The sequence below is a fragment of the Callithrix jacchus genome, chromosome 8, assembly GCF_049354715.1.
Source record: "Callithrix jacchus isolate 240 chromosome 8, calJac240_pri, whole genome shotgun sequence".
In the NCBI taxonomy this organism is placed as follows: Eukaryota; Metazoa; Chordata; class Mammalia; order Primates; family Cebidae; genus Callithrix; species Callithrix jacchus.
Genome location: NC_133509.1, coordinates 112652103 through 112677090, shown reverse-complemented (window position 1 = coordinate 112677090; position 24988 = coordinate 112652103). Strand labels below are relative to the sequence as shown.

Here is a 24988-nt window from a genome sequence, read left to right as displayed (position 1 = left end):
CTCTTTTTCCCTAGATTTGTTCCCGACAAGGAGTTTTCTGGTTCAGACCGTAGGCAGAGAGGCCGAGAAGGACCAGTTCAATTTGAGGAAGATCCTTTTGGTTTGGACAAGTTTTTGGAAGAAGCCAAACAGCATGGTGGCTCTAAAAGACCCTCAGATAGCAGCCGCCCCAAGGAACATGAGCATGAAGGCAAGAAGAGGAGGAAGGAGTAGACACAGGTCTCTTTTAAAGTGAATGAACTATTATTATCCACAACCCTAATGATGCAAGTCATAAGGAAGAACACTTTGTAAATGGTCAGGATAAAAACCAAATCTGGGTGCGAGGTCCCAGCACTACTTTTTATTACTGGAGAATTGTGGAGGGGGGGATAGAAAATTCTACTTTGAATTATTTAGTTTTTTTAAAGAGTGGGTTGTGTTTGTGCTTCTCCCACCTTTCAGCATTTATAGAACATGCTGCCCCACATACAAATCAAGACCACTTCCTTTTGTGTGACACTAGTAGTTTGGGGTTAATATTTTGTGTAAGAACAGCTGCCTATGAGAAAAGATACCCCAACCACAGTGAGTAGGAGGATGTTCACATATTGGAACTGTCCTGCCAAATAAATTTTGCCCTTATTGTGCTCTGTTTTAATTTGGAGTGGGCAAAGTAAGCTCTTGCTTGATGCAACTTATTTGTTTCAAATAAAAACATTTAGACAAAATTCTCAGTTATGTTAACTTTATTTAATAAGTTGGCAGTCTCAAAAATCTTTCTCTTCATCGGGTATTTGCAAAATTTTTGGCCTTTGAGCTTGAACCTGGAGCTAAAAAAAAATAAACACTGTAAGGAAGGAAAGACAGTGTCTGCAAAAAACATTCAAACTGAAAATTGCTTTTTTTTTTTAATTAGGGAGTCAGTATAAATAACTCAAGCAGTTTTTATTTGTACCTTGTTCTTTTGTTTTCTCTTCAAATTCCTTTTACCATCTTTGTTGCTCTTATGACTCCCTACCCCTCAATTAAAAATTATAAATGAGGCAGGGTGTGGTGGGTCAAAAGGACTGCTTAAAGCCAGGAGTTCAAGACCACCCTGCAACATAGCAAGGCCCTGTCTCATTAAATATAAATTTAAGGGCCGGGCGCGGTGACTCAAGCCTGTAATCCCAGCACTTTGGGAGGCTGAGGCAGGTGGATCACGAGGTCAAGAGATCGAGACCATCCTGGTCAACATGGTGAAACCCCATCTCTACTAAAAATACAAAAAAATTAGCTGGGCATGGTTGCGCGTGCCTGTAATCCCAGCTACTAGGGATGCTGACGCAGGAGAATTGCCTGAATCCAGGAGGCGGGGGTGGCGGTGAGCCGAGATCTCACCATTTCACTCCAGCCTGCGTAACAAGAGCGAAACTCCATCTCAAAAAAATAAAAAATTTAAAAAAAATAAAATTAAAATTAAAATAGTAAATCAATTTGGCCCAAGATCACATGGTGGAAAAGCCAAGATTTCAGCCCCAGCTTCCCTGACTTGAACATTCCACATTTATTATCTACTTAATTGATAAGCAGTGTCTACATGTATATAATATATGTATCTGGTATAGAAACAAATTTACCTTTACTCCATCTATAATATGATTTTCCTGTTGTAGTGCATTCTGAAGTTCTTCTTCTGAAGAAAACTGAACCCAACCCATACCTCTGTGAAAACCAGTCTCCTTGTCCTAAAAAGCCAAAATATAGGAAAAGATTAATCATGAACTTCAGAAAGTTTCCTTGAGCTCCAAATCAAACTACCAACTTTCCTCTGCCAAAATCAGACTTTTTTTTTTTTTTTTTTCTTTTTGAGGCAGGGTCTTGTTCTGTGGCCCAGGCTGGAGTGCAGTGGTATGAACACAACTCACTGCAGCCTCAACTTCCTGGGCTCAAGCAATCCTCCCACCTCAGCCTCTTCAGTAGCTGGGATCAAAGGTCTATACCACCACACCTGACACATTTTTTATATTTTTTGCAGAGATTGGGTCTTGCCATTTTACCCAGGCTGCTTTCAAATTCCTAGGCTCAGACAATCCTCCCACTTGGGCCTCCCAGTGCTGAAGTACAGGCATAAGCCACGTGCCCAGCCCAAAATCAGATCACAGACATTTTTTTTTGAGACAGAGTCTCGCTCTGTCGCCAGGTGCCAGGCTGGAGTGCAGTGGCACAATCTCAGCTCACTGCAACCTCCACCTCAAGCCATTCTACCTCAGCTTCCCAAGTAGCTGGGACTACAGGTGCGCACCACCATGCCCAGCTGATTTTTGTATTTTTTTAGTAGAGACGGGGGCGGGGGGTGTCACCACGTTGGCCAGGATGGTCTCAATCTCTTGACCTTGGGATCACAGACACTTATAAATGCCAGTAACCTTGCTTTACACCTTTTCTGATTACCCACGGCTAAATCCCTATGTTGTTAAACTTACTGTTTTCCTTGCTGCCATTAGAAAAGAACATGTCATGAGCTTTCTGTGTTATTCTAGATCCACACCATACTAATAGTAATAACTAAGGGAAATTTTGATCAGTACTCGTTTCTAAGCCTCATTTCTAGAAACTAGAAAAATCAAGCCTCAAAACTTTGTTGCACCTGTGATCATTTCTGAACCCAGTCACCCTCATCACCACCACTACTATCGTCACATGTTCCTAATGAAAAACAAGAAAAGATAATATTTAGTCCTTAACCTAGTTGCCGACTTCTGGTTAAACAATTTTGCTACTTTCCCTTTTATAAAAGGCAGAGTGCCTTTCAACCTATACATCACATAATGGAAAACAGATTCTAGAGTCCTTAGATGTACCCTGCCCCCCCAGCCCTTCAATAGAAAACGGAAACTAAGATGTCTAGACCCTATAGATGACAAACTGGTCCTCATTCAAGTTATGCTGTACTTTGTAAAAAAAAAAAAAAAAAAAAAACCACACACACACACAGAATCTTAGAAATTGCTCCTCTACTTCAAAGGTAACTTTATAAGGATGTACCTAGAATACCTAAGTTTCTGGTGATATCCCAATGATCCATTCATTGTAGATACAATTAATTTCTAAGGCATTCCTTTACTGTCATGTGACCACTTCCACAGTCAAAGGCATTAAGAAAGTTGTTTATATTAAAACTGAGGCCAGGTACAGTGGCTCAATTCCAGCAGTTTGGTAAGCTGAGGTGGGTGGATGGCTTGAGGTCAGGAGTTCAAGACCAGCCTGGCCAACACGGTGAAACACCATCTCTACTACAAATACAAAAATTAGCCAAGTGTGGTGGTGCACACCTGTAGTCCCAGCACTTTGGGAGGCTGAGGTGGGCGGATCACCTGAGGTCCGGAGTTTGAGACCAGCCCGACCAATATGGTAAAACCTCCGTCTTTAAAACAATACAAAAATTTTAGAAAACTTAGTCTGGGTGTAGTGGCTCATGCCTGTAACCACAGCACTTTGGGAGCTGAGGTGGGTAGACTGCTTGAGTCCAGGAGTTAGAAGCTAGCCTGGGCAATATGGTGAAGCCCCATCTCCAAAAGGAATACAAAAAATTAGCTGGGTGTGGTGGCACATGACTGTAGTCCCAGCTACTCAGGTAGCTGAGAACAAAGGATCCCTTGAGCCCAGGAAGTCAAGGCTGCAGTGAGCATGACTGTACCACTGTACTGCAGCCTGAGTGACAGAGTGAGAGACCCTGTCTCAACAACAAAAAACTTAGATAATATGTATCTAAGAAAGAAACCAGGATTTCAAACTTGAGTACAATGAATTTGACTAAAAATTATTTTTCTTCTTGTCATTTTATTTTGTTTTACCAAAATCAAAGCCTTCTCTCAGATGTATTCTTTCCAGGTCCTATTTTATATATGGACCAAGAAAAATCTTTTTTTTTTTTTTTTACAAGGAACTTTGTATTTAAATGCTCTTGAAAAAAACTGAAGTTTTCAAACTAATGGAAAACATTTCATGTCCATACATGTGCCCAATTTTTCTATTCAACTATATAAAATTCCATTGCATCAGTGACTTAATATCTAATTGATCCTAGTGATGACCATTTAGGTTTTTTCTTCTTAAACAGTGCAGCTTTTGAGCACACATTTCTGTAGGATAAATTCTTAGAAAAGGAACTGCTAGATCAAAGCAAATGTAAATTCTTAATTTTGGTATTTTACCAATCACACATCAACTTAAGGTACCAGTTAAACTTCTCAACAACTTGAGTGACAGTTTCCCTATACCTTCTCTGGCACTATATATAACTAATCTGTTAGTCTTTGGGAATCAAGTAACATCAAACCAAAAATTAAGAACTTAAGTTCCTAGGCCCAGCACGGTGGCTACGCCTGTAATCCCAGCACTTTGGAAGTCCAAGGCAGGTGGATTACGAGGTCAAGAGATTGAGACCATCCTGGCCAACATGGTGAAACCCCATCTCTATTTAAAATTAAAAAAAAAAAAAAATTAAGTTCCTTTATGTTGTTATTTTACCACAGCCCTTACAGTGCTGCAAGGAAAAAAGGGTTTCAGTGAAGTGTGTGTACTCACATCACACCCTAAAAAGCCCACAGAAAAATACAGCCCAGGATAAATTTATAGGCTGATTTCTAGACCCTCACAAGCAAACAAAGGAAATGTAATTAATATAAAAATACCGGTTTATTAGTTCTTTTTTTTTTTTTGGAGACAGAGTTTCACTCGTTACCCAGGCTGGAGTGCAATGGCGCATCTCGGCTCACCGCAACCTCCGCCTCCTGGGTTCAGGCAATTCTCCTGCCTCAGCCTCCTGAGTAGCTGGGATTAGAGGCACGCGCCACCATGCCCAGCTAATTTTTTGTATTTTTAGTAGAGACAGGGTTTCACCATGTTGACCGGGATGGTCTCGATCTCTTGACCTCATGATCCACCCGCCTCAGCCTCCCAAAGTGCTGGGATTACAGGCTTGAGCCACCACGCCCGGCCTGTTTTATTACTTCTAAAAAAGAAATGGTACTCCTTGAAGATAAAACTTAAAATATCCTCTGCCAATTATCAGAGATCTCAAGTTCTTATTAGAATACTGTCAAGTAGGAAAAATTCTAAGATGGGCCCCATGATCTCCATGCATTCCCCATGTTACACCTTATATAATCCCCTCCCCTTGAGTGTAGGCAAGACCTGACTTGCTTCTAACCAAAAGAATATAGCAAAAGTAATGAGATGTCACTCCTGTGATTATGTTCTATATAAGATGCCATCTTAGCAGACTGGAAAAGCCCTTGCTGGCTTTAAAGAAGCAAGCTGCCATACTGTAAGAAAGCCTACAGATAAACCGGGTAACAAGGAACTGCAGGCAGTCCCTAGGTGAGAGCAGCTCCCAACTCAGAGCCAAAGGTCAGCAAGAAAAGACCCCAGTCCTACAGTTAAAGATGAATTCTGGCCAGGCGTGGTGGCTCATGCCTGTAATTCCAGCACTTTGGGAAGCCTAGGTGGGTGGATCACTTGAGGTCAGGAGTTCAAGACCAGCCTGGCCAACATGGTGAAACTCCATCTCTACTAAAAATACAAAAGTTAGCCAGGCGTGGTGGCATGTGCCTGTAGTCCCAGCTACTCAGGAGGCAGAGGCAGGAGAATAGCTTCAACCCGGGTGGCAGTGGTTGTACTAAGCCAAGAGTGCACCACTGCACTCCAACTTGGGCAACAAAGCAAGGCTCTATCTCAAAAAAAAAAAAAAAAAAATGCCAACCAAATGAGGAAGCTTGGAAATCAGTCTTTTTCCCCAGTTGACCCTTTGATGAGATACACCACAGCCCCATCTGACACCTGGATTATATAGCTATGTGTGACCCTAAGGAAAGGACCCAGCTAAACTGTGCCCAGCTGTGAGATATGTGTTGTTTTGAGCCATTATGCTTGTGATGTTTTGATTTACAACAACAAAAGAACTAACATAAATACCTATGATAAAGCTTTTTTATTTTTTTATCAGTATCACTCAAAATGTTATCAATAAAGACTGTAGGCCAGGCATTGTGGCTTGAGCCTGTAATCCCAGCACTTTGGGAGGCCAAAGCAGGGGGATTACTTGAAGCCATGAATTCAAGATCAGCCTGGGCAACATGGCAAGACCCCTATCTCTATAAAAATAGGCCAGGCACAGTGGCTCACACCTGTAATCCCAACACTTTGGGAGCCTGAGGTGGGCAAATAGCTTGAGCACAGGATTTTGACGAGACCAGCATAAGCAACATGGCGAAACCCCGTCTCTACAAAATATACAAAAATTAGCTGGGTGTGGTGGCACATGCCTGTAGTTCCAGCTACTCAGGAGGCTGAGGTGGGAGGATCACCTGAGCCCAAGAGGCAGAGGTTGCAGTGAGCCATGATTGCACCACTGCACTCCATCCAGGGGACAGAGGAAGACCTTGTCTCTTTAAATTAAAAAAAAAAAAAAAAAAAGTCTGGGCACAGTGGCTCACACCTGTAATCCCAGCACTTTGGGAGGCTGAGGTGGGCAGATCACTTGATCTCAGGAGTTTGAAACAAGCCTGACGAACATAGAGAAATCCTGTCTCTACTAAAAATACAAAATTAGCCAGGCATGGTGGTACATGCCTGTAAATCCCAGCTGTTCGGGCGGCTGAGGCAGGAGAATCACTTGAACCCGGGAGGCAGAGGTTGCGGTGAGCTGAGATCGCGCCATTGCACTCCATCCTGAGCAGTAAGAGCAAAACTCCATCTCATAAAAAAGGAAAAAGAAAATTTAAAAAATTTTCCAGCCTGGGCAGGAAACGCCATCTCCACTAAAATATACCAAAAAAATTAGCCGAGCATGGTGGCACATGTCTGTAGTCCCAGCTACTCAGGAGGCTGAAGTGGGAGGATCACTTAAGCCTGGGAGGCAGAGGCTGCAGTGAGATCAGGCCACTGCACTCCTGCTGGGGCACAGAGTGAGACTGTGTCACAAGATACATAGATAAATAATTTTTTTTAACTTTAAGCTTTATTTTTTTCTTTTTAAAAATTTTGGTGGGTGTACAGTAGGTATATATATTTATGGAATACATGAGATATTTTGATATAGGCATGCAAAGTAAAATAAGCAAATCACAGAGAATGGGGTATCTACCCCCTCAAGCATTTACCCTTTGACTTATGGGGTATCCATCCCCTCAGGCATTTATCCTTGGAGTTACAAATAATCTAATTACATTCTGAGTTATTTTAAAATGTACAATTAAGTTATTATTAAACACAGTCACCCTGTTGTGCTATCAAATAGTAAGTCTTATTCATTCTATTTTTTTTTTTTTGTACCCATTAGCCATCCCTGCCTCCCTCCTTTTTCTTAATACTTACAAAAGGTACAATACACCTTTTTATATGGCCAAACTGTGCAAAATGTTCTCTCAGCTGACCTGTGTGGCAGAAAAAACATATTAATAGTTACTATCTTTTGGATTCTCTATCTTGGATTGTAGATAGAAACTAAAAGTGGTCCCAGGGTCACCAGACTTCTGTGGACAGGAACTACTTTGCATTTCCTTAAGGTTTGAGATTTAGGAAGCTGCCATGGTACTGGCTATAAAGCCATAATGTACCAGGTTTGGTAGGAGGTGAGGAGGGGAGATGGACTGACAAGTTGTTGAGCTGGCTGCAGTCTCCATCCTCAGCAAATATTGAGTGTTTTCATCATATCAGTTACTGTGCTATGTGAACTATGACCCCTGTGAGCAGATCACAAAGAAGAAAAAGACAAATTACAATCCAGTGTGTTTCCAGCTATACTGAAAATTTCCAAATAAAATCTCAACTTACTGTTGTTTCATTCCTTCACAATTCAGTAAAATTTGTTAAGTTGACCTCACCTACCCTTCCTGCCTTATTTCCCCCTGCTAGCCCCTAATTACTCTCTAGTACAACAAACTGAATCATCTCTCTGTCCTGTGGATTCCCATCTTTGCATATGTTGTTCTCTCCCCTCAATATGTTGGTAATCCTATCTCCCTCTGCCTAACTTGTAATTATAACTATCCTTCAAGACCCAAACCAAATACATCCACTGAGTATTATTTTATTGGGCTCCTGCTGTAATACAAGACAATGTACTAGCCCTGTGAGACTTCAAAGACTAGAGTATGTGATCTTAAAGACTAAAAACTACATGATCTGTTTCTCTTCTCAACTACAGTGCTTGTACTTCACTGATTTACTTTTTATAATATCTATTTAGTTCTCCTAGTTCACCAAAACCTCACTGGTTCAACAACTGCCTAAATTTGTTGTCTCTTCATCCCCACTACTACACTGCAAGCTCCCTCAGCATATAAACCACTATGTTTACAGTGACCAATAAACAGTAGAACCTCAATATTGGCTAATGAATAAGGAAATGTCCACTAATCCTTCAACAATCAACAGAGACTAAGTTTTGAAGGGTTCTCATGGTAAGTCAAACCAACTGGCCAAGATCAAGATCTCACAGAATATGACAGTGGAGAACAAAATAATGTTAAGCATGTTTTATACCAGATAAGTAAAGTCCCAGAAGAGACTGATTTCAAAACAAACCATCTCAGGAAGGTAACCGACTTTCTAACCTGCCTGAAACTGAGGGAGAAACAGCTGCAAGCACCAAGAACAATGCCTACCACGTAATAGATACTCAAATAAATATTTGCTGAATCAATGGAACAACAGAGAGAAACTGTTTCGAAGTTGTACATAATGCTGACTCTTTTTGAGGGTTTTAAACTAGCCCTTTATTGCCTGCAAACTTGGATCTGCAAGACGCTAATGAAACTCCTCAGCCTTTCCGTAAAGTTTCACGGGGCCTATGGGAGACTACTGGGCTTGGTCTTCACCAACCACATGTTTAAAAGATGGGGCACAAACCAACCTATTTCCCATTCTACTACTCACATCTGAGCCACAAAAACTAAGAAACTAAATCTTGTTCCATTTTGTTTAAAGGGGGTGACCTGATACATGAATATCCACACAAAAGTTACCACGACTGTTTACATGTTGGTAAGCAAATGTAAAAACCTTATCTCAAAACTGCAGCTGACAAAAATCGAAGGTGATGAGAGATTTCAGCATCATTTCCATCTTTATCTCTAGACTAGGTCTCTCCCATAACCTGCAACTTTAGTTATCGTGCAAATAATTATCATTTGTTGAGTACTTAAACTATATCTAACACAAATCTAGGAAGTTTGCATATAAACTCAATCCTCTCAACAATCTTCTAAGTTGGGTATTGACTCCATTTTATCGATGAGTTAAACTGTGGCCCAGTGTGAGCCCTTTTCCCATATTAATTTCAGTTATTCAGGTAATACAGCGATTAAATGTCCGAGTTGTAATTCTAACCCAGCAGGTTGTCTTCGGAGTCCACTCCACAATGATACACAACCTCTTTCCAACTGCCTGATGGAAACCTCACGAGTTTCTCAAACTCAACACATTCAAACTTTACTTATCTTCCCTTGGCCTGCTTGCTCCTCTTAACTTCTAAACAAGCTGATATTCACCAATGCTAAAAACCCGGTTATAATTCCTCCCTTTCCCTTATTCCGTACACTTCCCCCTATTTAAGCCATCACGAAACGGCATCTAGTTTGCTTCTGAAAGATAAATGGATCTGACCACCCTCCTTCTACCATTGCCCAAAGTCAGGTCTTTTTAAGTACCTTTTAAGTACATTAATGAAATTCCCGCTTAGCTCCTCCCCACGCCTACAATCTTGCGACCTTGAATCCATCCTCCACGCTAGTCAAAAGTATCCCTTCTAAATTGTAAATCTGCGTTTCCAAGTAAAAAATCTTTACACCAAATCACTCCTAAAGGCAAAAAGCCGGTGCATTCACGCCCCCAAAAGCTCAGGGACATCCCTAAAGGGTTCATTGCAAACAAAATTTCTTTCTGCTCACTTGCATACTCAGTAGCAGTATCCTAATTCAGCCAACACGCTGACGCTAAGTACCCTGCAAAAAGCATAAGCTTTGAGGATCACTTGGATCTAAAAATTCCGAAACTCCCACATCTCCATCACTCACTCGACGCCGCGGTCCAAGGAATTTTTCTCACAAAAGCAACCGGCCGACTGACGTTTCTACGCAGCGCCACAGCACCAGTCGCTGTTAAAGCCGCCATCTTTAGACTAGAGGACCTTCTCTAGCTGGGGTCGCGGGCCGGAAAAAAGTTTCCGGATCCGGAATATGGGAGAATCTGCTTCCGGATCAGAACAGGCCGCGAGATGGGGAAGATGGCGGCCGCCATGGGCTCCGTGGCGACTCTGGCAACTGAGCCAGGGGAGGACGCCTTTCGGAAACTTTTTCGCTTCTACCGTCAGAGCCGGCCCGGGACCGCAGACTTGGGAGGAGTCATCGACTTTTCGGCGGACCATGCAGCCCATGGCACGGGTCCTGATGCCCACAAGGTACATACAGAGGAGGGGCGCGCGCCTCTCCATCGCTTCGCCTCGCTTCTTGGAGGGGCTTCCGTGTCTTCCTCGCCTCTTTTCGCCTCCATACCGATTGTTATTGAACGATTCCTGCCCTCCTTTGGCTGCTGAGTTGAACGTCCCACTAACCATCACACCAGCAATTAAGTGTTGAGATCCCCGTTTCTTCAGGCTGCCATTTCCGGCAGGGGCCTCTGTCAAAAGAGCCTGGGGAATCGGTGTTTATTTCTTCCTATAAATGTCTACTCACATTTCTGTTTGGGTTTTTGTAAAAACCCATAGAAAGCCTTCGTAGATGGTAAGGAAGCGTTCTGCAGCTTGAAAAAACCACTCCCGAGGAATCCCTGAACTGACAGGGATCCAGCGCTCTTTGTTAAGCCGCTGTGCGTAAAACTAGTTCCTGTCTTCCCTGGGCCTTTTAGAAGGTCACTGAAGGATTCTGAGAGAATCCCTCCGTGTTGGAAATAAATGGCAAACAAGTATATATGGAATACAAGCACCGTTCTTTCTTTTTACTTTCCCCCATGGAGATTAAGAAAGGTAATACAGGCCGGGAGTGGTGGCTCACGCCTGCAATCCTAGCACTTTAGGAGGCCGAGGCGGGTGATCGCTTGAACCGAGAGATTCGAGACCAGCCTGGGCAACAAGGCAAGACACCCCCCCCCACGCCCATCTCCACCAAAAATAGAAAAAATTAGCCAGTCTCATAACCCGATCTCAATTATGTAGATTTAAACAAAATTTTTAAAGGAACGTAATAGGCAAGAGGGAAAACAGGGGGAACCAAAATCGTAGTTCAATTTACATTTCCTTTCTTTACAGTCCACTTTAACGTTGAGGATATGTAGTCCCTTAATTTTCTGTTGCTGTTGTCCACAGATGTCCAGATGAGGCATTCTTTCCAGGCTTCCTAATAGCTCTGATAAAATTCGGATGCTGTAGTATTAAGTGTTAATGATTGCATACTGGAGGTCAGCTTTTCGGCACCTTCATTTGTTAGCAAAAAAATGGTCATAGAGTTGTCAAAATACAGAAAGTCCACACCCCAAGAATAATACACTTTTCTCTGGAGAGCCCTTCAGACCCTCATTCAGCTCCTTTTACCTACATTTTACCATAATATGTACACACTTTTTGGAATGTTAGCCACCACAGAATGAGCCATTGTATGTCTAGTATAGGTCTTAAAACAATACTAAATGAATACAGTGTGTGTTGAGTACATGAAAACTTCAGTGTTTAGTTCCCCAGCTCAAAGCAGATTAAAGTAGTAATTAAGAGAAGTTACTTTACAAGCCAGCTGATGGGACTAGTGGGGAAAGTGGTGGTTAACAGTCTGGCAAGGGAGAAAGCAGAAAACCTTTTATAAAAGCTCATGGTGTGGTTCAGTTTAGTATATAATAGAATAGGTTCACTAACATCACCTCCGAGAGTGTGTTGAGTTATAGTGCGTATTAAGTACGGCCTATTTAAGAAATCATGACAAAATGCAAAAGTTTTGTTGGCCAGGCACAGTGGCTCACACCTGTAATCCCAGCACTTTGGAAGGCTGAAGCATGTAGATCACCTGAGGTTGGGAATTCGAGACCAACCTGACCAACAAGGAGAAACCCCGTCTCTACTAAAAATGCAAAATTAGCCAGGCGTGGTGGCAGGCGCCTATAATCCCACCTACCCAGGAGGCTGAGACAGGAGAATCACTTGAACCAGGGAGGCAGAGGTTGCGGTGATTGCAGTGAGCCAAGATCACTCCATTGCACTGTAGCCTGGGCAACAAGAGCAAGACTCTGTCTCAAAAAAAAAAAAACAAAAAGTGTTTTATTGGGCCAGGCACGGTGGCTCACACCTGTAATCTCAGCACTTTGGGAGGCCAAGGCGGGGGGATCACCTGGGGTTGGGAGTTCAAGACCAGCCTGACCAACGTGGAGAAACCCCGTCTCTACTCAAAATATTAGCCAGGTGTCGTGGTGCATGCCTGTAATCCCAGCTACTTGGGAGGCTGAGGTAGGAGAATCGCTTGAGCCTGGGAGGCAGAGGTTGCAGTGAGCCAAGATCAGCCATTGCACTCCAGCATGGGCAACAAGCAAGATTCTCCGTCTCAAAACAAACAAACAAAAACAAGTGTTTTATCAGCCCCTAGGTACCTGGAAAACTCAGCTGATCAGTACTTTTAGAGAGTTTTAGATCGTCATTTTATTATTTTATTATTTATTATACATCAGCCAACTATTGGTATTTTGTTTGCAAATCTCCAGACTTGGAGAAGTAGATAGGACGAAAGATCATTCTCTTTCTAAGAGAATGTTTCATATATATGTATGTAGTATATATACACTCTTTTTTTTTTTTTGAGACAGCATCTCACTGTGTTGCCCAGGCTGAAATGCTGTGGCATGAGCTCAGCTCACTGCAACATCCACCTTCTAGGTTCAAGCAATGCTTCTGCCTCAGCCTCCCAAGTAGCTGGGACTATAGGTGCATGCCACTACACTTGGCTATCTTAATGTTTTTACTTCAGTGACTGTATAGTGGGTCTGGTAACCAATGTAACAAGCCATCCATTAGATACTAATGTAAAAGAAAACATCCCCCCCCCCAATACTAAATTCTTTTTTTTTTTTTTTTTGAGACAGTTTTGCTCTTGTTGCCCAGGCTAGAATGCAATGGCATGATCTCAGCTCACCACAACCTTTGCCTTGCAGCTTCAAGTGATTCTCCTGCCTCAGCTTCCTGAGTAGCTGAGATTACAGGCATGCACCACCATGCCCTACTAATTTTGTATTTTTAATAGAGAAGGGGTTTCTCCATATTGGTCAGGCTGGTCTTGAACTCCCAACCTCAGGTCATCTGCTCGCCTTGGCCTGCCAAAGTGCAGGTATGAGCCACTGCACCTGGTCAGTACTAAATCCATTGTAATTAACAGAAGCAGAAGTTATAGCGTTGGATTGACATTTCATTTAAAAGAGGGCAAGTAGTATACTTTTAGCAAACAGGATTACTGGTGTTTTATTGAAACTTTTTTTTTTCTGTTTACACAGGATTCTCTTTTCATTTTCTCTCTCTTTTTTTTTTCTTTTTTTTTTTTTTGAGATGGAAAATCTTGCTCTATCCCCAAGCTGGAGTACAGTGGTGCGATCTTGGCTCGCTGCAACCTCCACCTCCCAGGTTCAAGCAATTCTGGTACCTCAGCCTCCCGAGTAGCTGGGATTTCCCAGCTAATTTTTGTATTTGTGGTAGAGACAGGGTTTCACCATGTTGGCCAGTCTGGTCTCGAACTCCTGACCTCGTGATCTGCCCCCCTCGGCCTCCCAAACTGCTGGGTTTACAGGCGTGAGCCACTGTGACCCCAGCCTTCTCTTTTCATTCTCTCACCCTCTCCAGCTTGGTGTTCCTTATAGCTCTGTTTAAATACCAACTCTACACAAGTGTCTCAAAAGCATTACAGTTACCCCTATCTGAAGTAAATAGCTTTGTGACTCGGGATATTTCAGTACACCAAACACCTTTCATGATTCAGTTCCATAAGAAGTTGCAAAGGTATGATGTCATAGGAAGAAGTAATTTTGAAAGCCAAAATTACCCTGCTTAAATTTTCTTGTTTTCTTAACTTTGGGTGATTCTACTGTTAGTACAGAGATGAGAAACTGAGATTCTAAGACATTAAGTGACTCATGTAAAATGTCTACATCAAGTAAGCAGTAGAGCTAAGATTAACCCCAGACTTAATACTCCTAGCTTTGGCCTGGCACAGTGGCTCATACCTCTAATCCCAGTGCTTTGGGAGGCCAACACAGGAGGATCACTTGAGCCCAGGAGTTTGAGGCTGCAGTTAACTATGATGAATACCACTGCACTGTAGCCTGGGCAACAGAGCAAGATCCTATATCAAGAAAACAAGAATCCTAGCTTTGCCTCATACAAGAAATATGTTTGGAGGTTTGAGGTTCCCAGGGTTGACCTGCAAAATAGATTTAGCCCTTTAAGTTCTGTTTCTTTCCTACCAGGTGGTCACATCTCAGCTAAATGTGTCTTCTGTCAGTGAACACGATGCACGTAGAGCAGGTCTTCAGCCCATCAGCAAGTGGCAAGCCTATGGACTCAAAGGCTATCCTGGTGAGTGTAACTGACCTCAGAGAAGGCAAAATCACTCAGTCATTGTGTCTTTGTGTCTTCAAAGAAGGAACTATGAGCAAGTGAATAGACAAAGGATACACATAATAAAAAGATAAATATTTTATTTCCAAACTCATTCTAGACTGTACATTGTCTTAAGATGTCCATTTTGAAAGGATAGAACAGGAGTCAGCAGTGCCTACAAATGTGGCTGAAAGTGGCATGAAAAATAAAAAAATAAGAACATTGACTCTGGACTCCCTGCCACAACTCTGAAACATCTGATTTGACAGAAGTGTTATGAAGAATAATTTATCATTATTGTAATAAATGTCAAATAATGGTTATGAATAATTCATAATTGCCCCTGTAGTCACATTCTCAAATGGCATAAAAACTTAAAACTTGTTGCTGGCCGGGCACAGTGGCTCACGCCTATAATCCCAGCACTTTGGGAGGCCGAGGCAGCTGGATCACAAGGTCAAGAGGTCGAGACCATCCTGGTCTACATGGTGAAACCCTGTCTCTACTGAAAATACAAAAAAATTAGCTGGGCATGGTGGTACACGCCTGTAGTCCCAGCTACTTGGGAGGCTGAGGCAGGAGAATTGCTTGAACCCAGGAGGCGGAGGTTGTGGTGAGCCAAGATCGCACCATTGCACTCTAGCCTGGGTGACGAGTGAAACTCCGTCTCAAAAAAAAAAGAAAAGAAAAGAAAACTTGTTGCTATCAAGGCTGAACATTGCTTACACCACCTTGCCAACACTTTAGAAGGCCAAGTTGGGAGAATCACTTGAGCCCAGGAATTTGTGAGCAGCCTGGGCAGCATAGTAAGACCCTGTCTCTACCAAAAAAAAAAAAATTTCCCAGACAGAGCCTCACTCTGTCACCTAGACTGGAGTATAGTGGCACAATCTCAGCTCAATGAGAGGAGAAACAGAATAAACTCTCCAAGGGTATAGTGAGGCACCCACTCAAAAGATGTGGTTTAATTAAGCGGTAAATCCTAGAAAACCTCAGAAATCAAGTACAGTAGTTTGGACAATATAAAACACAAGTGGGGTTAAGTTTGTGGCATGAACAATCTGTTCAGGGGAGAGAGCCTAGAGCAACAGAGAATCATGGCCTTAAAAATAGGTGCTAGAGGCTGGGTGTAGTGGCTCATGCCACTCTGGGAGGCTGAAGTGGGTGGATCACCTGACTTCAGGAGTTTGAGATCAGCCTGACCAACATGGTGAAACCTCGTCTCTACTAAAAACACAAAAAAGTTAGCTGGGCGTGGTGGCAGGTGCCTGTAGTCCCAGCTACTTGGGGGGCTGAGACAGGAGAATGACCAGGAGGCAGAGTCTGCAGTGAGCCAAGATTGTACCACTACTCTCCACCCTGGGTGACAGAACAAGACTTTGTCTCAAAACAAAACAAAACAAAAAAACAGGTGCTAGAGCTGAAAGGTGAAGAACGGCCTCCAAGAACAAGACTGTTGGTGATATACGCTCTACATTTACCCAAACTCAAGAGGAGTCATGCTGTTATATCTTCCCATGCTATTCGCAAGTATTTCAGTGGTCATAATGTACTAAGAGCTGTACGAAAGACTCCTGGCCGCTGGCACAATGAAAACATTTCTTTTTAAAGATTTCCCTTACTTTTAACCCATATTTGATATCGAAGGGCAATGTTAACTTTTACAATGGCCCCAGGAGCCTAGAAAAAAAAAACCATTCTTCATTATTTTCTTAATTTCTTTCTCTGTAAAAGGAGCTATCCAATGTTACTAAATTAAAAGTTGCAGACGAGTCTATTAGAATTGTTTGTTTGAGACATGGTCTCACTCTGTCACCTGGGCTGGAGTGCAGTGGCACGATGTAGGCTCACTGTACCTCAAGCAATCCTACTACCTTGGTCTTCTGAGTAGCTGAGACTACAGATGCATGCCACCACACTTGGCTAATTAAAAACATGTTTTTTTGGCCAGGCAAGGTAGCTCATGCCTGTAATATCAGCACTTTGGGAGGCCAAGGTGAGTGGATCACCTGAGGGCAGGAGTTCGAGACCAGCCTGGGCAACATAGTGAAATGCTGTCTCTACTAAAAATACAAAAATTAAACAGGCTTGGTAGCTGGCACCTGTAATCCCAGCTACTTGGGAGGCCAAGGCAGAAAAATCTCTAGAGCCTGAGAGGCGGAGGTTGTAGTGAGCTGAGATTGCACCACTGTACTCCAGCCTGGGCAACAAAGAGTGAAATTCCATCTCAAAAAAAAAAAAAAGTCCCCATTTCACAAGGTTCTTGTGAGGATTACATGTTAATGTATTTGTTAACTGCTTAGGTCAATGCATTTATCACATAAAAATGATTTGGGGTTGCTCTAGGGTCACATAAAAATGATTTGGGGTTGCTCTAGGGTCACATAAAAATGATTTGGGGTTGCTCTAGGTGTCAGAATCCAAGATCAATGACTGAAAATTATAGAGAGGCAGATTTTTTTGTTTGTTTGAGACAGAGTTTCGCTCTTATTGCCCAGGCTGGAGTGCCATGGTTTGATCTCAGCTCATCACAACCTCTACCTCCTGGGTTCAAGTGATTCTCCTGCCTCAGCCTCCCGAGTAGCTGAGATTACGTGCATGTGCCACCACACCCAGCTAATTTTGTATTTTTAGTAGAGATGGGGTTTCTCCATGTTGGTCAGGCTGGTCTCGAACTCCCGATCTCAGGTGATCACCCACCTCGGCCTCTCAAGTGCTGGGATTACAGGCGTGAGCCACCATGCCTGCCCAGATATATTTTTTTTTTAACCTGGAAAACATGTAGGTACAAGGTAGGCAGATTTGGGGGGTTTTTTGTTTGTTTTCTTGAGACAGAGTCTCATTCTGTCACCCAGTGGGGTGGAGTAGCACAATCATTATTCACTGCAGCCTTGACCTCCTACCTCAAACGTTCCTCCCATGTCAGCCTCCCTAGTAGCAGACCATTGGCTTTCACCACCACGCCCAGCTTTTTTTTTTTTTTGGTAGAGGCAGGGGTCTCACTATGTTGCTCAGGCTAGTCTGGAACTCCTGGGCTCAAGTGATCCTCCTATCTCTGCCTTCCAAAGTGCTGGATTACAGACCTGAACCACTGTGCCTGGCTGGGAGGCAGATTTTAACCCAATAATAAGAATACAACAGTTATCCGAAATGGACTGCCTAAAGAGAAATTAAATTTCCTGTCACCATTCAAGCTTGGACTAAACCAGAAGCATTATTCCTTTATTCTGATATGTTTGGGGTATTATATTATTTATTTCATGAAATTGTCATGATAGCAGATGTTAGGTTGTTGGGGGGGATTCCTATCTTGTTCCGGAATATTGATGATCCTATCACTCTCCCAAATTATTCGGAGAATTTTACTGATAAATGAAACATAAAATCCAAATGTATTTTGGAGCCACTTTTAAAAACATATGAAAAATCAGGTTAGTGCTTAAAGGTAACAATCTTTGTCTGTATGAGGTTTCCTTGATGCCAAAAGGTCAATGACTTTGGTCATTAGGTTTAGTTTGGAGTATATGCTATTGACAATACTAAGTGGTAGAACAGGATTAATCAGCTGCAACGAGGAACCTGTCCACATTGAATATCTCTAAGCTGTCTATATATATTTTTTCTGTATCTGCAAAAATCTAGATATGGAATTTTAAGTGCTTTTAGTAAGATTTAGTAAATAGAGGAATCTTCAGGTTATTTTCTGTGTATTTCTACATCAGCATAACCTCCTTTCAGTTGAATCACGTGGTTTTAAATCTCTTTGAAATTCTGATAGTGGACCATTGATGATGTTCAGAGATTCATTTGGTTAGAGCCTAGTATTTAAATGCAAAGAGCATAGATTTGTTGCCTGTGTGGGCTTACTGGTTTTGCTTGTTCCTTGGCCGCAAATCCAGCTTGGTCGTATCCCAGATTGTTTGTCTTATCCCAAATATGTGCAAGCTTTGTGATGAGCCAGGAGAGAGGGATGAATCAGTGAAGTCATGTTACCCCTCTGAGCTTCTGTTCTCTTATCTGCAAAACTCGATTAATAACTTCCTCATGGAGTTACTGAAGATTAATGAGATAACATAAGGTTGCTAGCACAGTGGCTGACACTTGTAGGCATCTAGTTATTTTCAGCATCTACTATAGTTAATGACTTAGGAATAAACGTACGTATTGTTAATAGCTGTTATTAAACTTTATCATTATTCTATGTCTAAATTATATGCCAAAGAGAAGAGAGGAAAAGTAGGTAATAACAAAGTTGTTTCTGTGTGAAGCTCCCAGCCCAGTGTCTTTACTGTCTGCTTTCTGTAGTAATTCTCCCTAAGGATATTTCCATAAAATGTATTGTTACCGCTAATAGTCTAGACCAAGAGTTGGCAAACTATAGTTTTATTGTAAAACATAGTTTTATTGTAAACATACCTTTTTGTTTACTTACTATGTATGGCTACTTTCTGGCTACAGTGACAGAATTAGGTGCTAAAAAGACCAAATAAGGCTGGGTGAGGTGGCTCACGCCTGTAATCCTAGCACTTTGGGAGGCTGAGATGGGTGGATCACTTGAGGCCAGGAGTTCAAGACCTGCTTAGCCAACATGGTGAAACCACATCTCTATTAAAAAAAAAAAAAAGACCAAATAAGACCAAGCACAGTGGCTCACATCTGTAATCCCAGCACTTTGGGAGGCCCGAGGCGGGCAGATCACTTGAGGCCAGGAGTTCAAGACCAGTGTGGCCAACATGGCTAAACTGTGACTCTACCAAAAAAAAAAAAAAAAAAAAAAAGCCAGGCAATCCCAGCTACTCAGGAGGCTGAGGCAGGAGAATCGCTTGAACCCAGGAGGTGGCGGTTGCAGTGAGCCAGAAATTGCGCCTAGATAACAAAGTGAGACTCCGTCCCCCAAAAAATAAAAAATAAAAAGACCAAATAACCCTCAAAGCCTAAAGTCTTTACTATCTAGTCCTTGACAGAAAATATTTGCTAACCTCTGGTCTAGACTAGATCTGGAGTTCAATCAGGAACTGAAGACCTTCAAATTATTGCCAGAATTTAACTTAGAAATCTTTAAGCTTTAGTCTATTCGTCTGTTTTTAAAATCCCTTTGCAAGGGGAACATTACACTAATATATGATGCCTGTCTTTTATATCATTGCTTGGATTCCTTCTTGTTCCTCAAGACCTGCCCCGACCATGCTCAGTCTGGCTGAGATGACCTTGCGGTTGATCTGGGAAAACTGAATTCTTTGGATACAAACCCTTTCAGCTTCCAGTGGCCCCACACTTTTAAACAAATGTTCTCATTTCCACCATCCAGTCATAGAGGAAGAGAATTCCTTTAGTTCAGAGCCAGTCTGTCTGCCCTCTTGAGCTCACCTTCTTTACCTCTTCCAGCTTTCAAGACCTTGCTCTATTTCTTCTGATTCCAACTGGCTCTTCTCTGTTGGCTCTTTCTTCACAATCTGTAAGCATACTTAGGTCTTGCCAGTCCTTAAAAACCAAAAACTCCTTTCTTAACTCTCTATTTTTTTCTATGACTAAGCCTAAGCTTTTATTTACTTTCATAGCTGATCTTCAAAAAGGAGTTTAACTTGTCTTTATTGCCCCTTCTTTCTAGACAAGGTTTTTTATCCCTTTAATCTCTAAATCTTTTTTTTTTTTTTTTTTTTTTGAGACAGTCTGTTTTTGTCACCCAGGCTGGAGTGCAGTAGTGCAGTCTCAGCTCACTGCAACCTCTGCCTCCTGGATTCAAGTGATTCTCCTGCTTCAGTTTCCCAAGTAGCTGGGATTACAGGTCCCTGCCACCATGCCCGGCTAATTTTTGTATTTTAGTAGAGACAGGGTTTCACCATGTCGGCCAGGCTGGTCTCAAACTCCTGACCTGACCTCAAGTAATCTGCCCATCTCGGCTTCCCTGTTGGGATTACAGGCATGAACCACTGCACCTGACCTATTATTCATCTTTTACAGAGGAGAATAATAAGGTTAGGTTGCTGTCAAGGTCACAGAGATCTTTAACACACTTATAGTTGTGTGTTAGCTATAGTAGTTTAGAAACAGAGATATTACGGAGACAGTAACTACAGGAAGCAACTATCACCCCTACAACTCGGAGGAACAACAAAAGAGCTTGGAATTACTATATTGAGAAGCTTGAAAGAGGGACTGCGTGGAACTGGGGCTTAGACTTCTGAGGAGAGGACATAATGAGACTAATTCTGGTGATGTGCTATATTAGAACCAACTTCTGCCTGCCAGTCTTCCATTAATGACCCTTATAGGTACAGGTTAGCAGAGAGCCAGCTGGCAAATAAGAAATGGAGTTGGCAGGGTCTCAGCCCCATATTTATGAAGTTAAATATAGAAGAGTGGATTTGAAACTGAGAGAAAATAGACCAATAATCAGCACGCCATTCATTAGATGATGACTTTCAAATCTGTTTTAGTTAAAATTTATTATAAGATTTCATATAATCATGCCTGTAATAAGTGAAATAGGGAAGTAAAGAAGTCTTGGATGTCTCTAAATGGCAAGACCTGATAAAAATTAGAGGTGTACTTTTAGCACTGCCATTTCTAAAGTTTGCTTTGGGATAACACAGTTAACCTTGTGGAATATTTGTTTCTCTTGAGAATACCCAGAAAGCCAGACACATTTGCATAGTGGTAGATGTCTAATGTTCATCAAAACCAAGCTGTTCATTAACTTGAAGCATGACCAAAAAACAATGGGAACTAAATTTTAAAAATAACAAAACAGTGGGTATAACTATGTCAACAAACAAAAATTATTTGAATACTGATGGATAATTTACCCCTTTTCTTTTTTTCCCGCCCATCTTTTGTATAGGCTTTATTTTTATCCCAAACCCCTTCCTCCCAGGTTACCAGTGGCACTGGGTGAAACAGTGCCTTAAGTTATATTCCCAGAAACCTAATATATGTAACCTGGACAAACACATGACTAAAGAAGAGACCCAAGATCTGTGGGAACAAAGCAAAGAGTTCCTGAGGTAAGTCTTGTGGATTAGAATAAAGTGTTAATACTCAGCTCAGATCATCACAGTATTTGAAGGAACTGTTCTGTAACAATGCAGTTTAAGTGACTGGCCACATTCTTTTTCCCCTCATTGTTTCTAAGCAAAAACAGCACAATTGTATTCTTTCCCCAGGAACATTTGGACAGATGCTTTGACAGTTATATTAAATTGAGATCCATTTTAAAGACTTGCTTATCATAGCTTAGATATTGAGTTCATCCTCATTAATCATCACATGATCTGTTTCCATTCAGCTTCAGCCATTTTTTTTCTACTCGAAGTGAGTCCCTTTGAAGGCTTGTGGTGTCCTAGGAAAGGTAGCATTGAAAGCTCTTTGCTTCTACTCTCCTAGATGGATTTAATGGTACTAGCTGTTTTGTGATAGTAGTTTCTCATGAGAAGAACTAGTATTTTCACCTCATGCTTCATGATTTATTCATTCATTCCACTAGCACTTAATGAGGGTCAGTAGTATGTCAGGCATGATGCTAGGCTTCGGACACGCAAAGATAAAAGGCACTCTCCTTGCCTTCAACGACTGGCAAGAATGCATTATCTGTGGAAATAATTATTGTAGAGCTCAGAAAGTGTTAGGATGGGGTTTAGAGAAATACTGTGGGAGCATAGAGGAGGAAATAATTATTCCAGGCAGGGTAGAAGTGTCAAAGAGAAAAAAAATGACTTTTTTTTTTTTTTCCGAGACAGAGTCTCACCCTGTTCCCCAGGCTGGAGTGCAGTGGCATCATCTCGGCTCACTGCAACCTCCATCTCCTGGATTACAGCAGTTCTCCTGCCTCAGTCTCCCAAGTTGCTGGGATTACAGGCATCTGCCACCAAGCCCTGCTAATTTTTATATTTTTAATAGAAACAAGGTTTCGCCATGCCCACCAGCCTGCTTTTGATTTCCTGACCTCAAGTGATTCTCCCACCTCAGCCCCGCAAAGTGCTGGGACTACAGACTACTAATCCAGGAGGTGGAGGTTGCACTGAGCCAAAATCATGCCATTGCACTCCAGCCTAGGCAACAGAGTGAGACTCTGTCTTAAAAGCCACCAAGCCTGGGCTGAAAAAAATCATTTTTTAATTGGGTTATCCTCTTCCTTTCACCGTCCATTTGAACTGATTCTCAAAAATGAGTAGGGGTTTACCAGTCAGAAAAGTAAGAAGGCTCTACTGAGTAGAGAAAGCAGCCTGAGCAAAGATGAGACAGAATAAATTGTCCTGTGAGACAGGAGCACAGGATGTGTACTTTCTTATGTTTATTCAATAGATATCTATTGAGTTTCTGCTATGTGTCAGACACTGCTTGAATGTTAGAGATTCAAAGGCAGATAAGAAACAATTTCTGTCTTCAAGAGATTTGTACTTTAGCTGAGGACAGAAGCAAACAGATAATTAGACATAATTTGGAACTGGGCTTTGTGGGTCATACCTGTAATCTCAACACTTTGGGAGGCCAAGGTGGGAAGATCACTTGAGGCCTGGAGTTACCAGTCTGGGCAACATAGCAAGACCCCATCTCTACAAAAAAAATTTTTTTTTTTATTAGCTGGGCATGGTAGTATGCACCTGTGGTCCTAGCTACTCGGCAGGCTGAATAGAGACTGTCTCAAAAAAAAAATTATTTTAAATAGACTGGGCTCAGTGGCTCATGCCTATAATCTAGCACTTTGGGAGGCCGAGGTGGGCGGATCATGAGGACAGGAGTTTGAGACCAGCCTGACCAACATGGTGAAACCCTGTCTCTACTAAAAATACAAAAATTAGCCAGGCACGATGGTGCACACCTATAATCCCAGCTACTCAGGAGGCTGAGGCAAGAGAATTGCTTGTACCTGGGAGGTGGAGGCTGCAGTGAGCCAAAATCATGCCACTGCACTCCGGCCTGGGTGACAGAGCGAGACTCCATCTCAAAAAATAAATAAATAATAACATAAAAATAAATAAATACGATTTGGTAGATGTAGGGATAGACATTATAAAATATAATGTGAATGGTCATTTAAGTAGCTAGGTTGGAGGTAGATTGTAGAAAATGATTCCTGGAAGCCATGGGTAGGCAGAATTGGTAAAACATGAAGCAGGAGAGGTGGATTCAGGCCAGATGGTAAAGGGTTTAGTGATGTAGAGCAGGGATCCCCAACTACTGGGCCACATACCTAGACAAGCGACCATTACCACCTGAGTTTCGCCTCCTGTCAGATCAGCAGCATTAGATTCTCATAGGAGCGCAAACCCTGTTGTGAACTGTACATGCAAGGGATCTAGATTACTCACTCCTTATGAGAATCTAATGCCTGATGATCTCAGGTGGAACAGTTTCATCCCCAAACTGGCCCCCATCCCTAGCGCTACTCCATCCATGGACAAATTGTCTTCCATGAAACTGGTCCCTGGTACCAAAAAGGTTGAAGACCACTAATGTAGAGCGCCAGTTCTGGAGTCAGACTGCCTGTGTTCAAACCACAGCTCCACCACATAATAGCTGTGTAACCTTGAACAAGTTTTTCGCATTTCTGTGTCTCATAACAGTCTTTTCTTTATTGAATAGTATGAGGATTAAACAAGATAATTTGTGAGAAGTCCTTAAAAGTACCAGTTAACACCATTTTACCAACTTTGTGTCCTGTTTGGTGTTAAGTGGCCTTAATGGTGTAGTTTTCAAAAACCGTCATGCTGATTCTAACAGAGGAAATAGGAGATTTTCTCAAGAGGAAAGGAGAAGTAAAATTCAGTGGTTTTTCTTTAAAGTTTGGTCTGTAGGTTACGGTATTGACAGGAGCAGTGAGGAAAACCCTGTCCATAGCTTTTAGTAATGTCTTCTTCAGAACTGAGAGCCAGGGAAAGGAAGACCATGGTTGAGTGAAATTAGTCCAAGAGAACCTACTGCTATTAAACCAGACCGTATTTTGAAGTAATTGATTTTTTTCCTTCTGATATATGACTCCACAGAAATCCCAGCTGTCTTCTAAGATAGCTCGGATGAATCTCTGTAATAAATCATCCTGTAAACAATGGTGAGATACCTTTTTTTTTTTTGTCTAATAAATTAGCAAAAATAAAAAAATGTGACGGTCATACCTTATGTTGTCAAAGGTTTGAAGAAATTGATATGCTCAGATATTGTGCTAACAGCATTGAAAATCAACTAAGGCCAAGTTTTCATTCTGTCACTATGTGATACGTGCTTCACTTTTCTAATGTGGGAAACGAAGGTATTGAACTGGATAAGCCATTCAAGGTAATTGAATCATGGTCAGTCAGGGTCATGTGGATAGTACATGGCAGCTCTCCCAACTTTCCTAAAATCTCTCAGAAAGGGAGTCTATTGTCAAAAAAGTTCCCCTGTAGATTCTGATTAGGTGTCATA

At 41.9% G+C, this 24988-nt stretch overlaps 3 protein-coding genes across 4 annotated transcripts in view; 2 read left to right on the top strand and 1 right to left on the bottom strand.

Annotated features, from left to right (window-relative positions):
- The window catches only part of SNW1 (SNW domain containing 1), a 40661-nt gene extending 39951 nt beyond the window's left edge, over nt 1-710 (top strand). The window contains exon 14 of the mRNA XM_002754162.6: nt 15-710. Within this exon, the coding sequence (XP_002754208.1) occupies nt 15-213 (199 nt within the window). The 3' untranslated portion in view covers nt 214-710. The remainder of the gene's footprint in view (nt 1-14) is intronic.
- Nucleotides 711-10163, bottom strand: SLIRP (SRA stem-loop interacting RNA binding protein). Of its 2 annotated transcripts, XM_035261182.3 has the most exons (5): nt 10044-10163; nt 7342-7400; nt 6598-6721; nt 1602-1709; nt 711-812 (listed from the first exon to the last, which is right to left on the bottom strand). In XM_035261182.3, exons 1-5 carry the CDS (start codon nt 10138-10140, stop codon nt 766-768), a joined length of 435 nt encoding a protein of 144 aa, XP_035117073.1. In that variant the 5' UTR covers nt 10141-10163; the 3' UTR covers nt 711-765. The 2 variants fall into 2 exon arrangements, with proteins under 2 accessions (XP_035117073.1, XP_002754206.1); XM_002754160.5 differs by lacking the exon at nt 6598-6721.
- A 60-nt stretch (nt 10164-10223) lies between these two features.
- Nucleotides 10224-24988, top strand: part of ALKBH1 (alkB homolog 1, histone H2A dioxygenase) — a 32585-nt gene continuing 17820 nt past the window's right edge. The window contains exons 1-3 of the mRNA XM_002754159.6: nt 10224-10426; nt 14455-14563; nt 21429-21591. Of these exons, the coding sequence (XP_002754205.1) occupies nt 10244-10426; nt 14455-14563; nt 21429-21591 (455 nt within the window). The 5' untranslated portion in view covers nt 10224-10243. The remainder of the gene's footprint in view (nt 10427-14454; nt 14564-21428; nt 21592-24988) is intronic.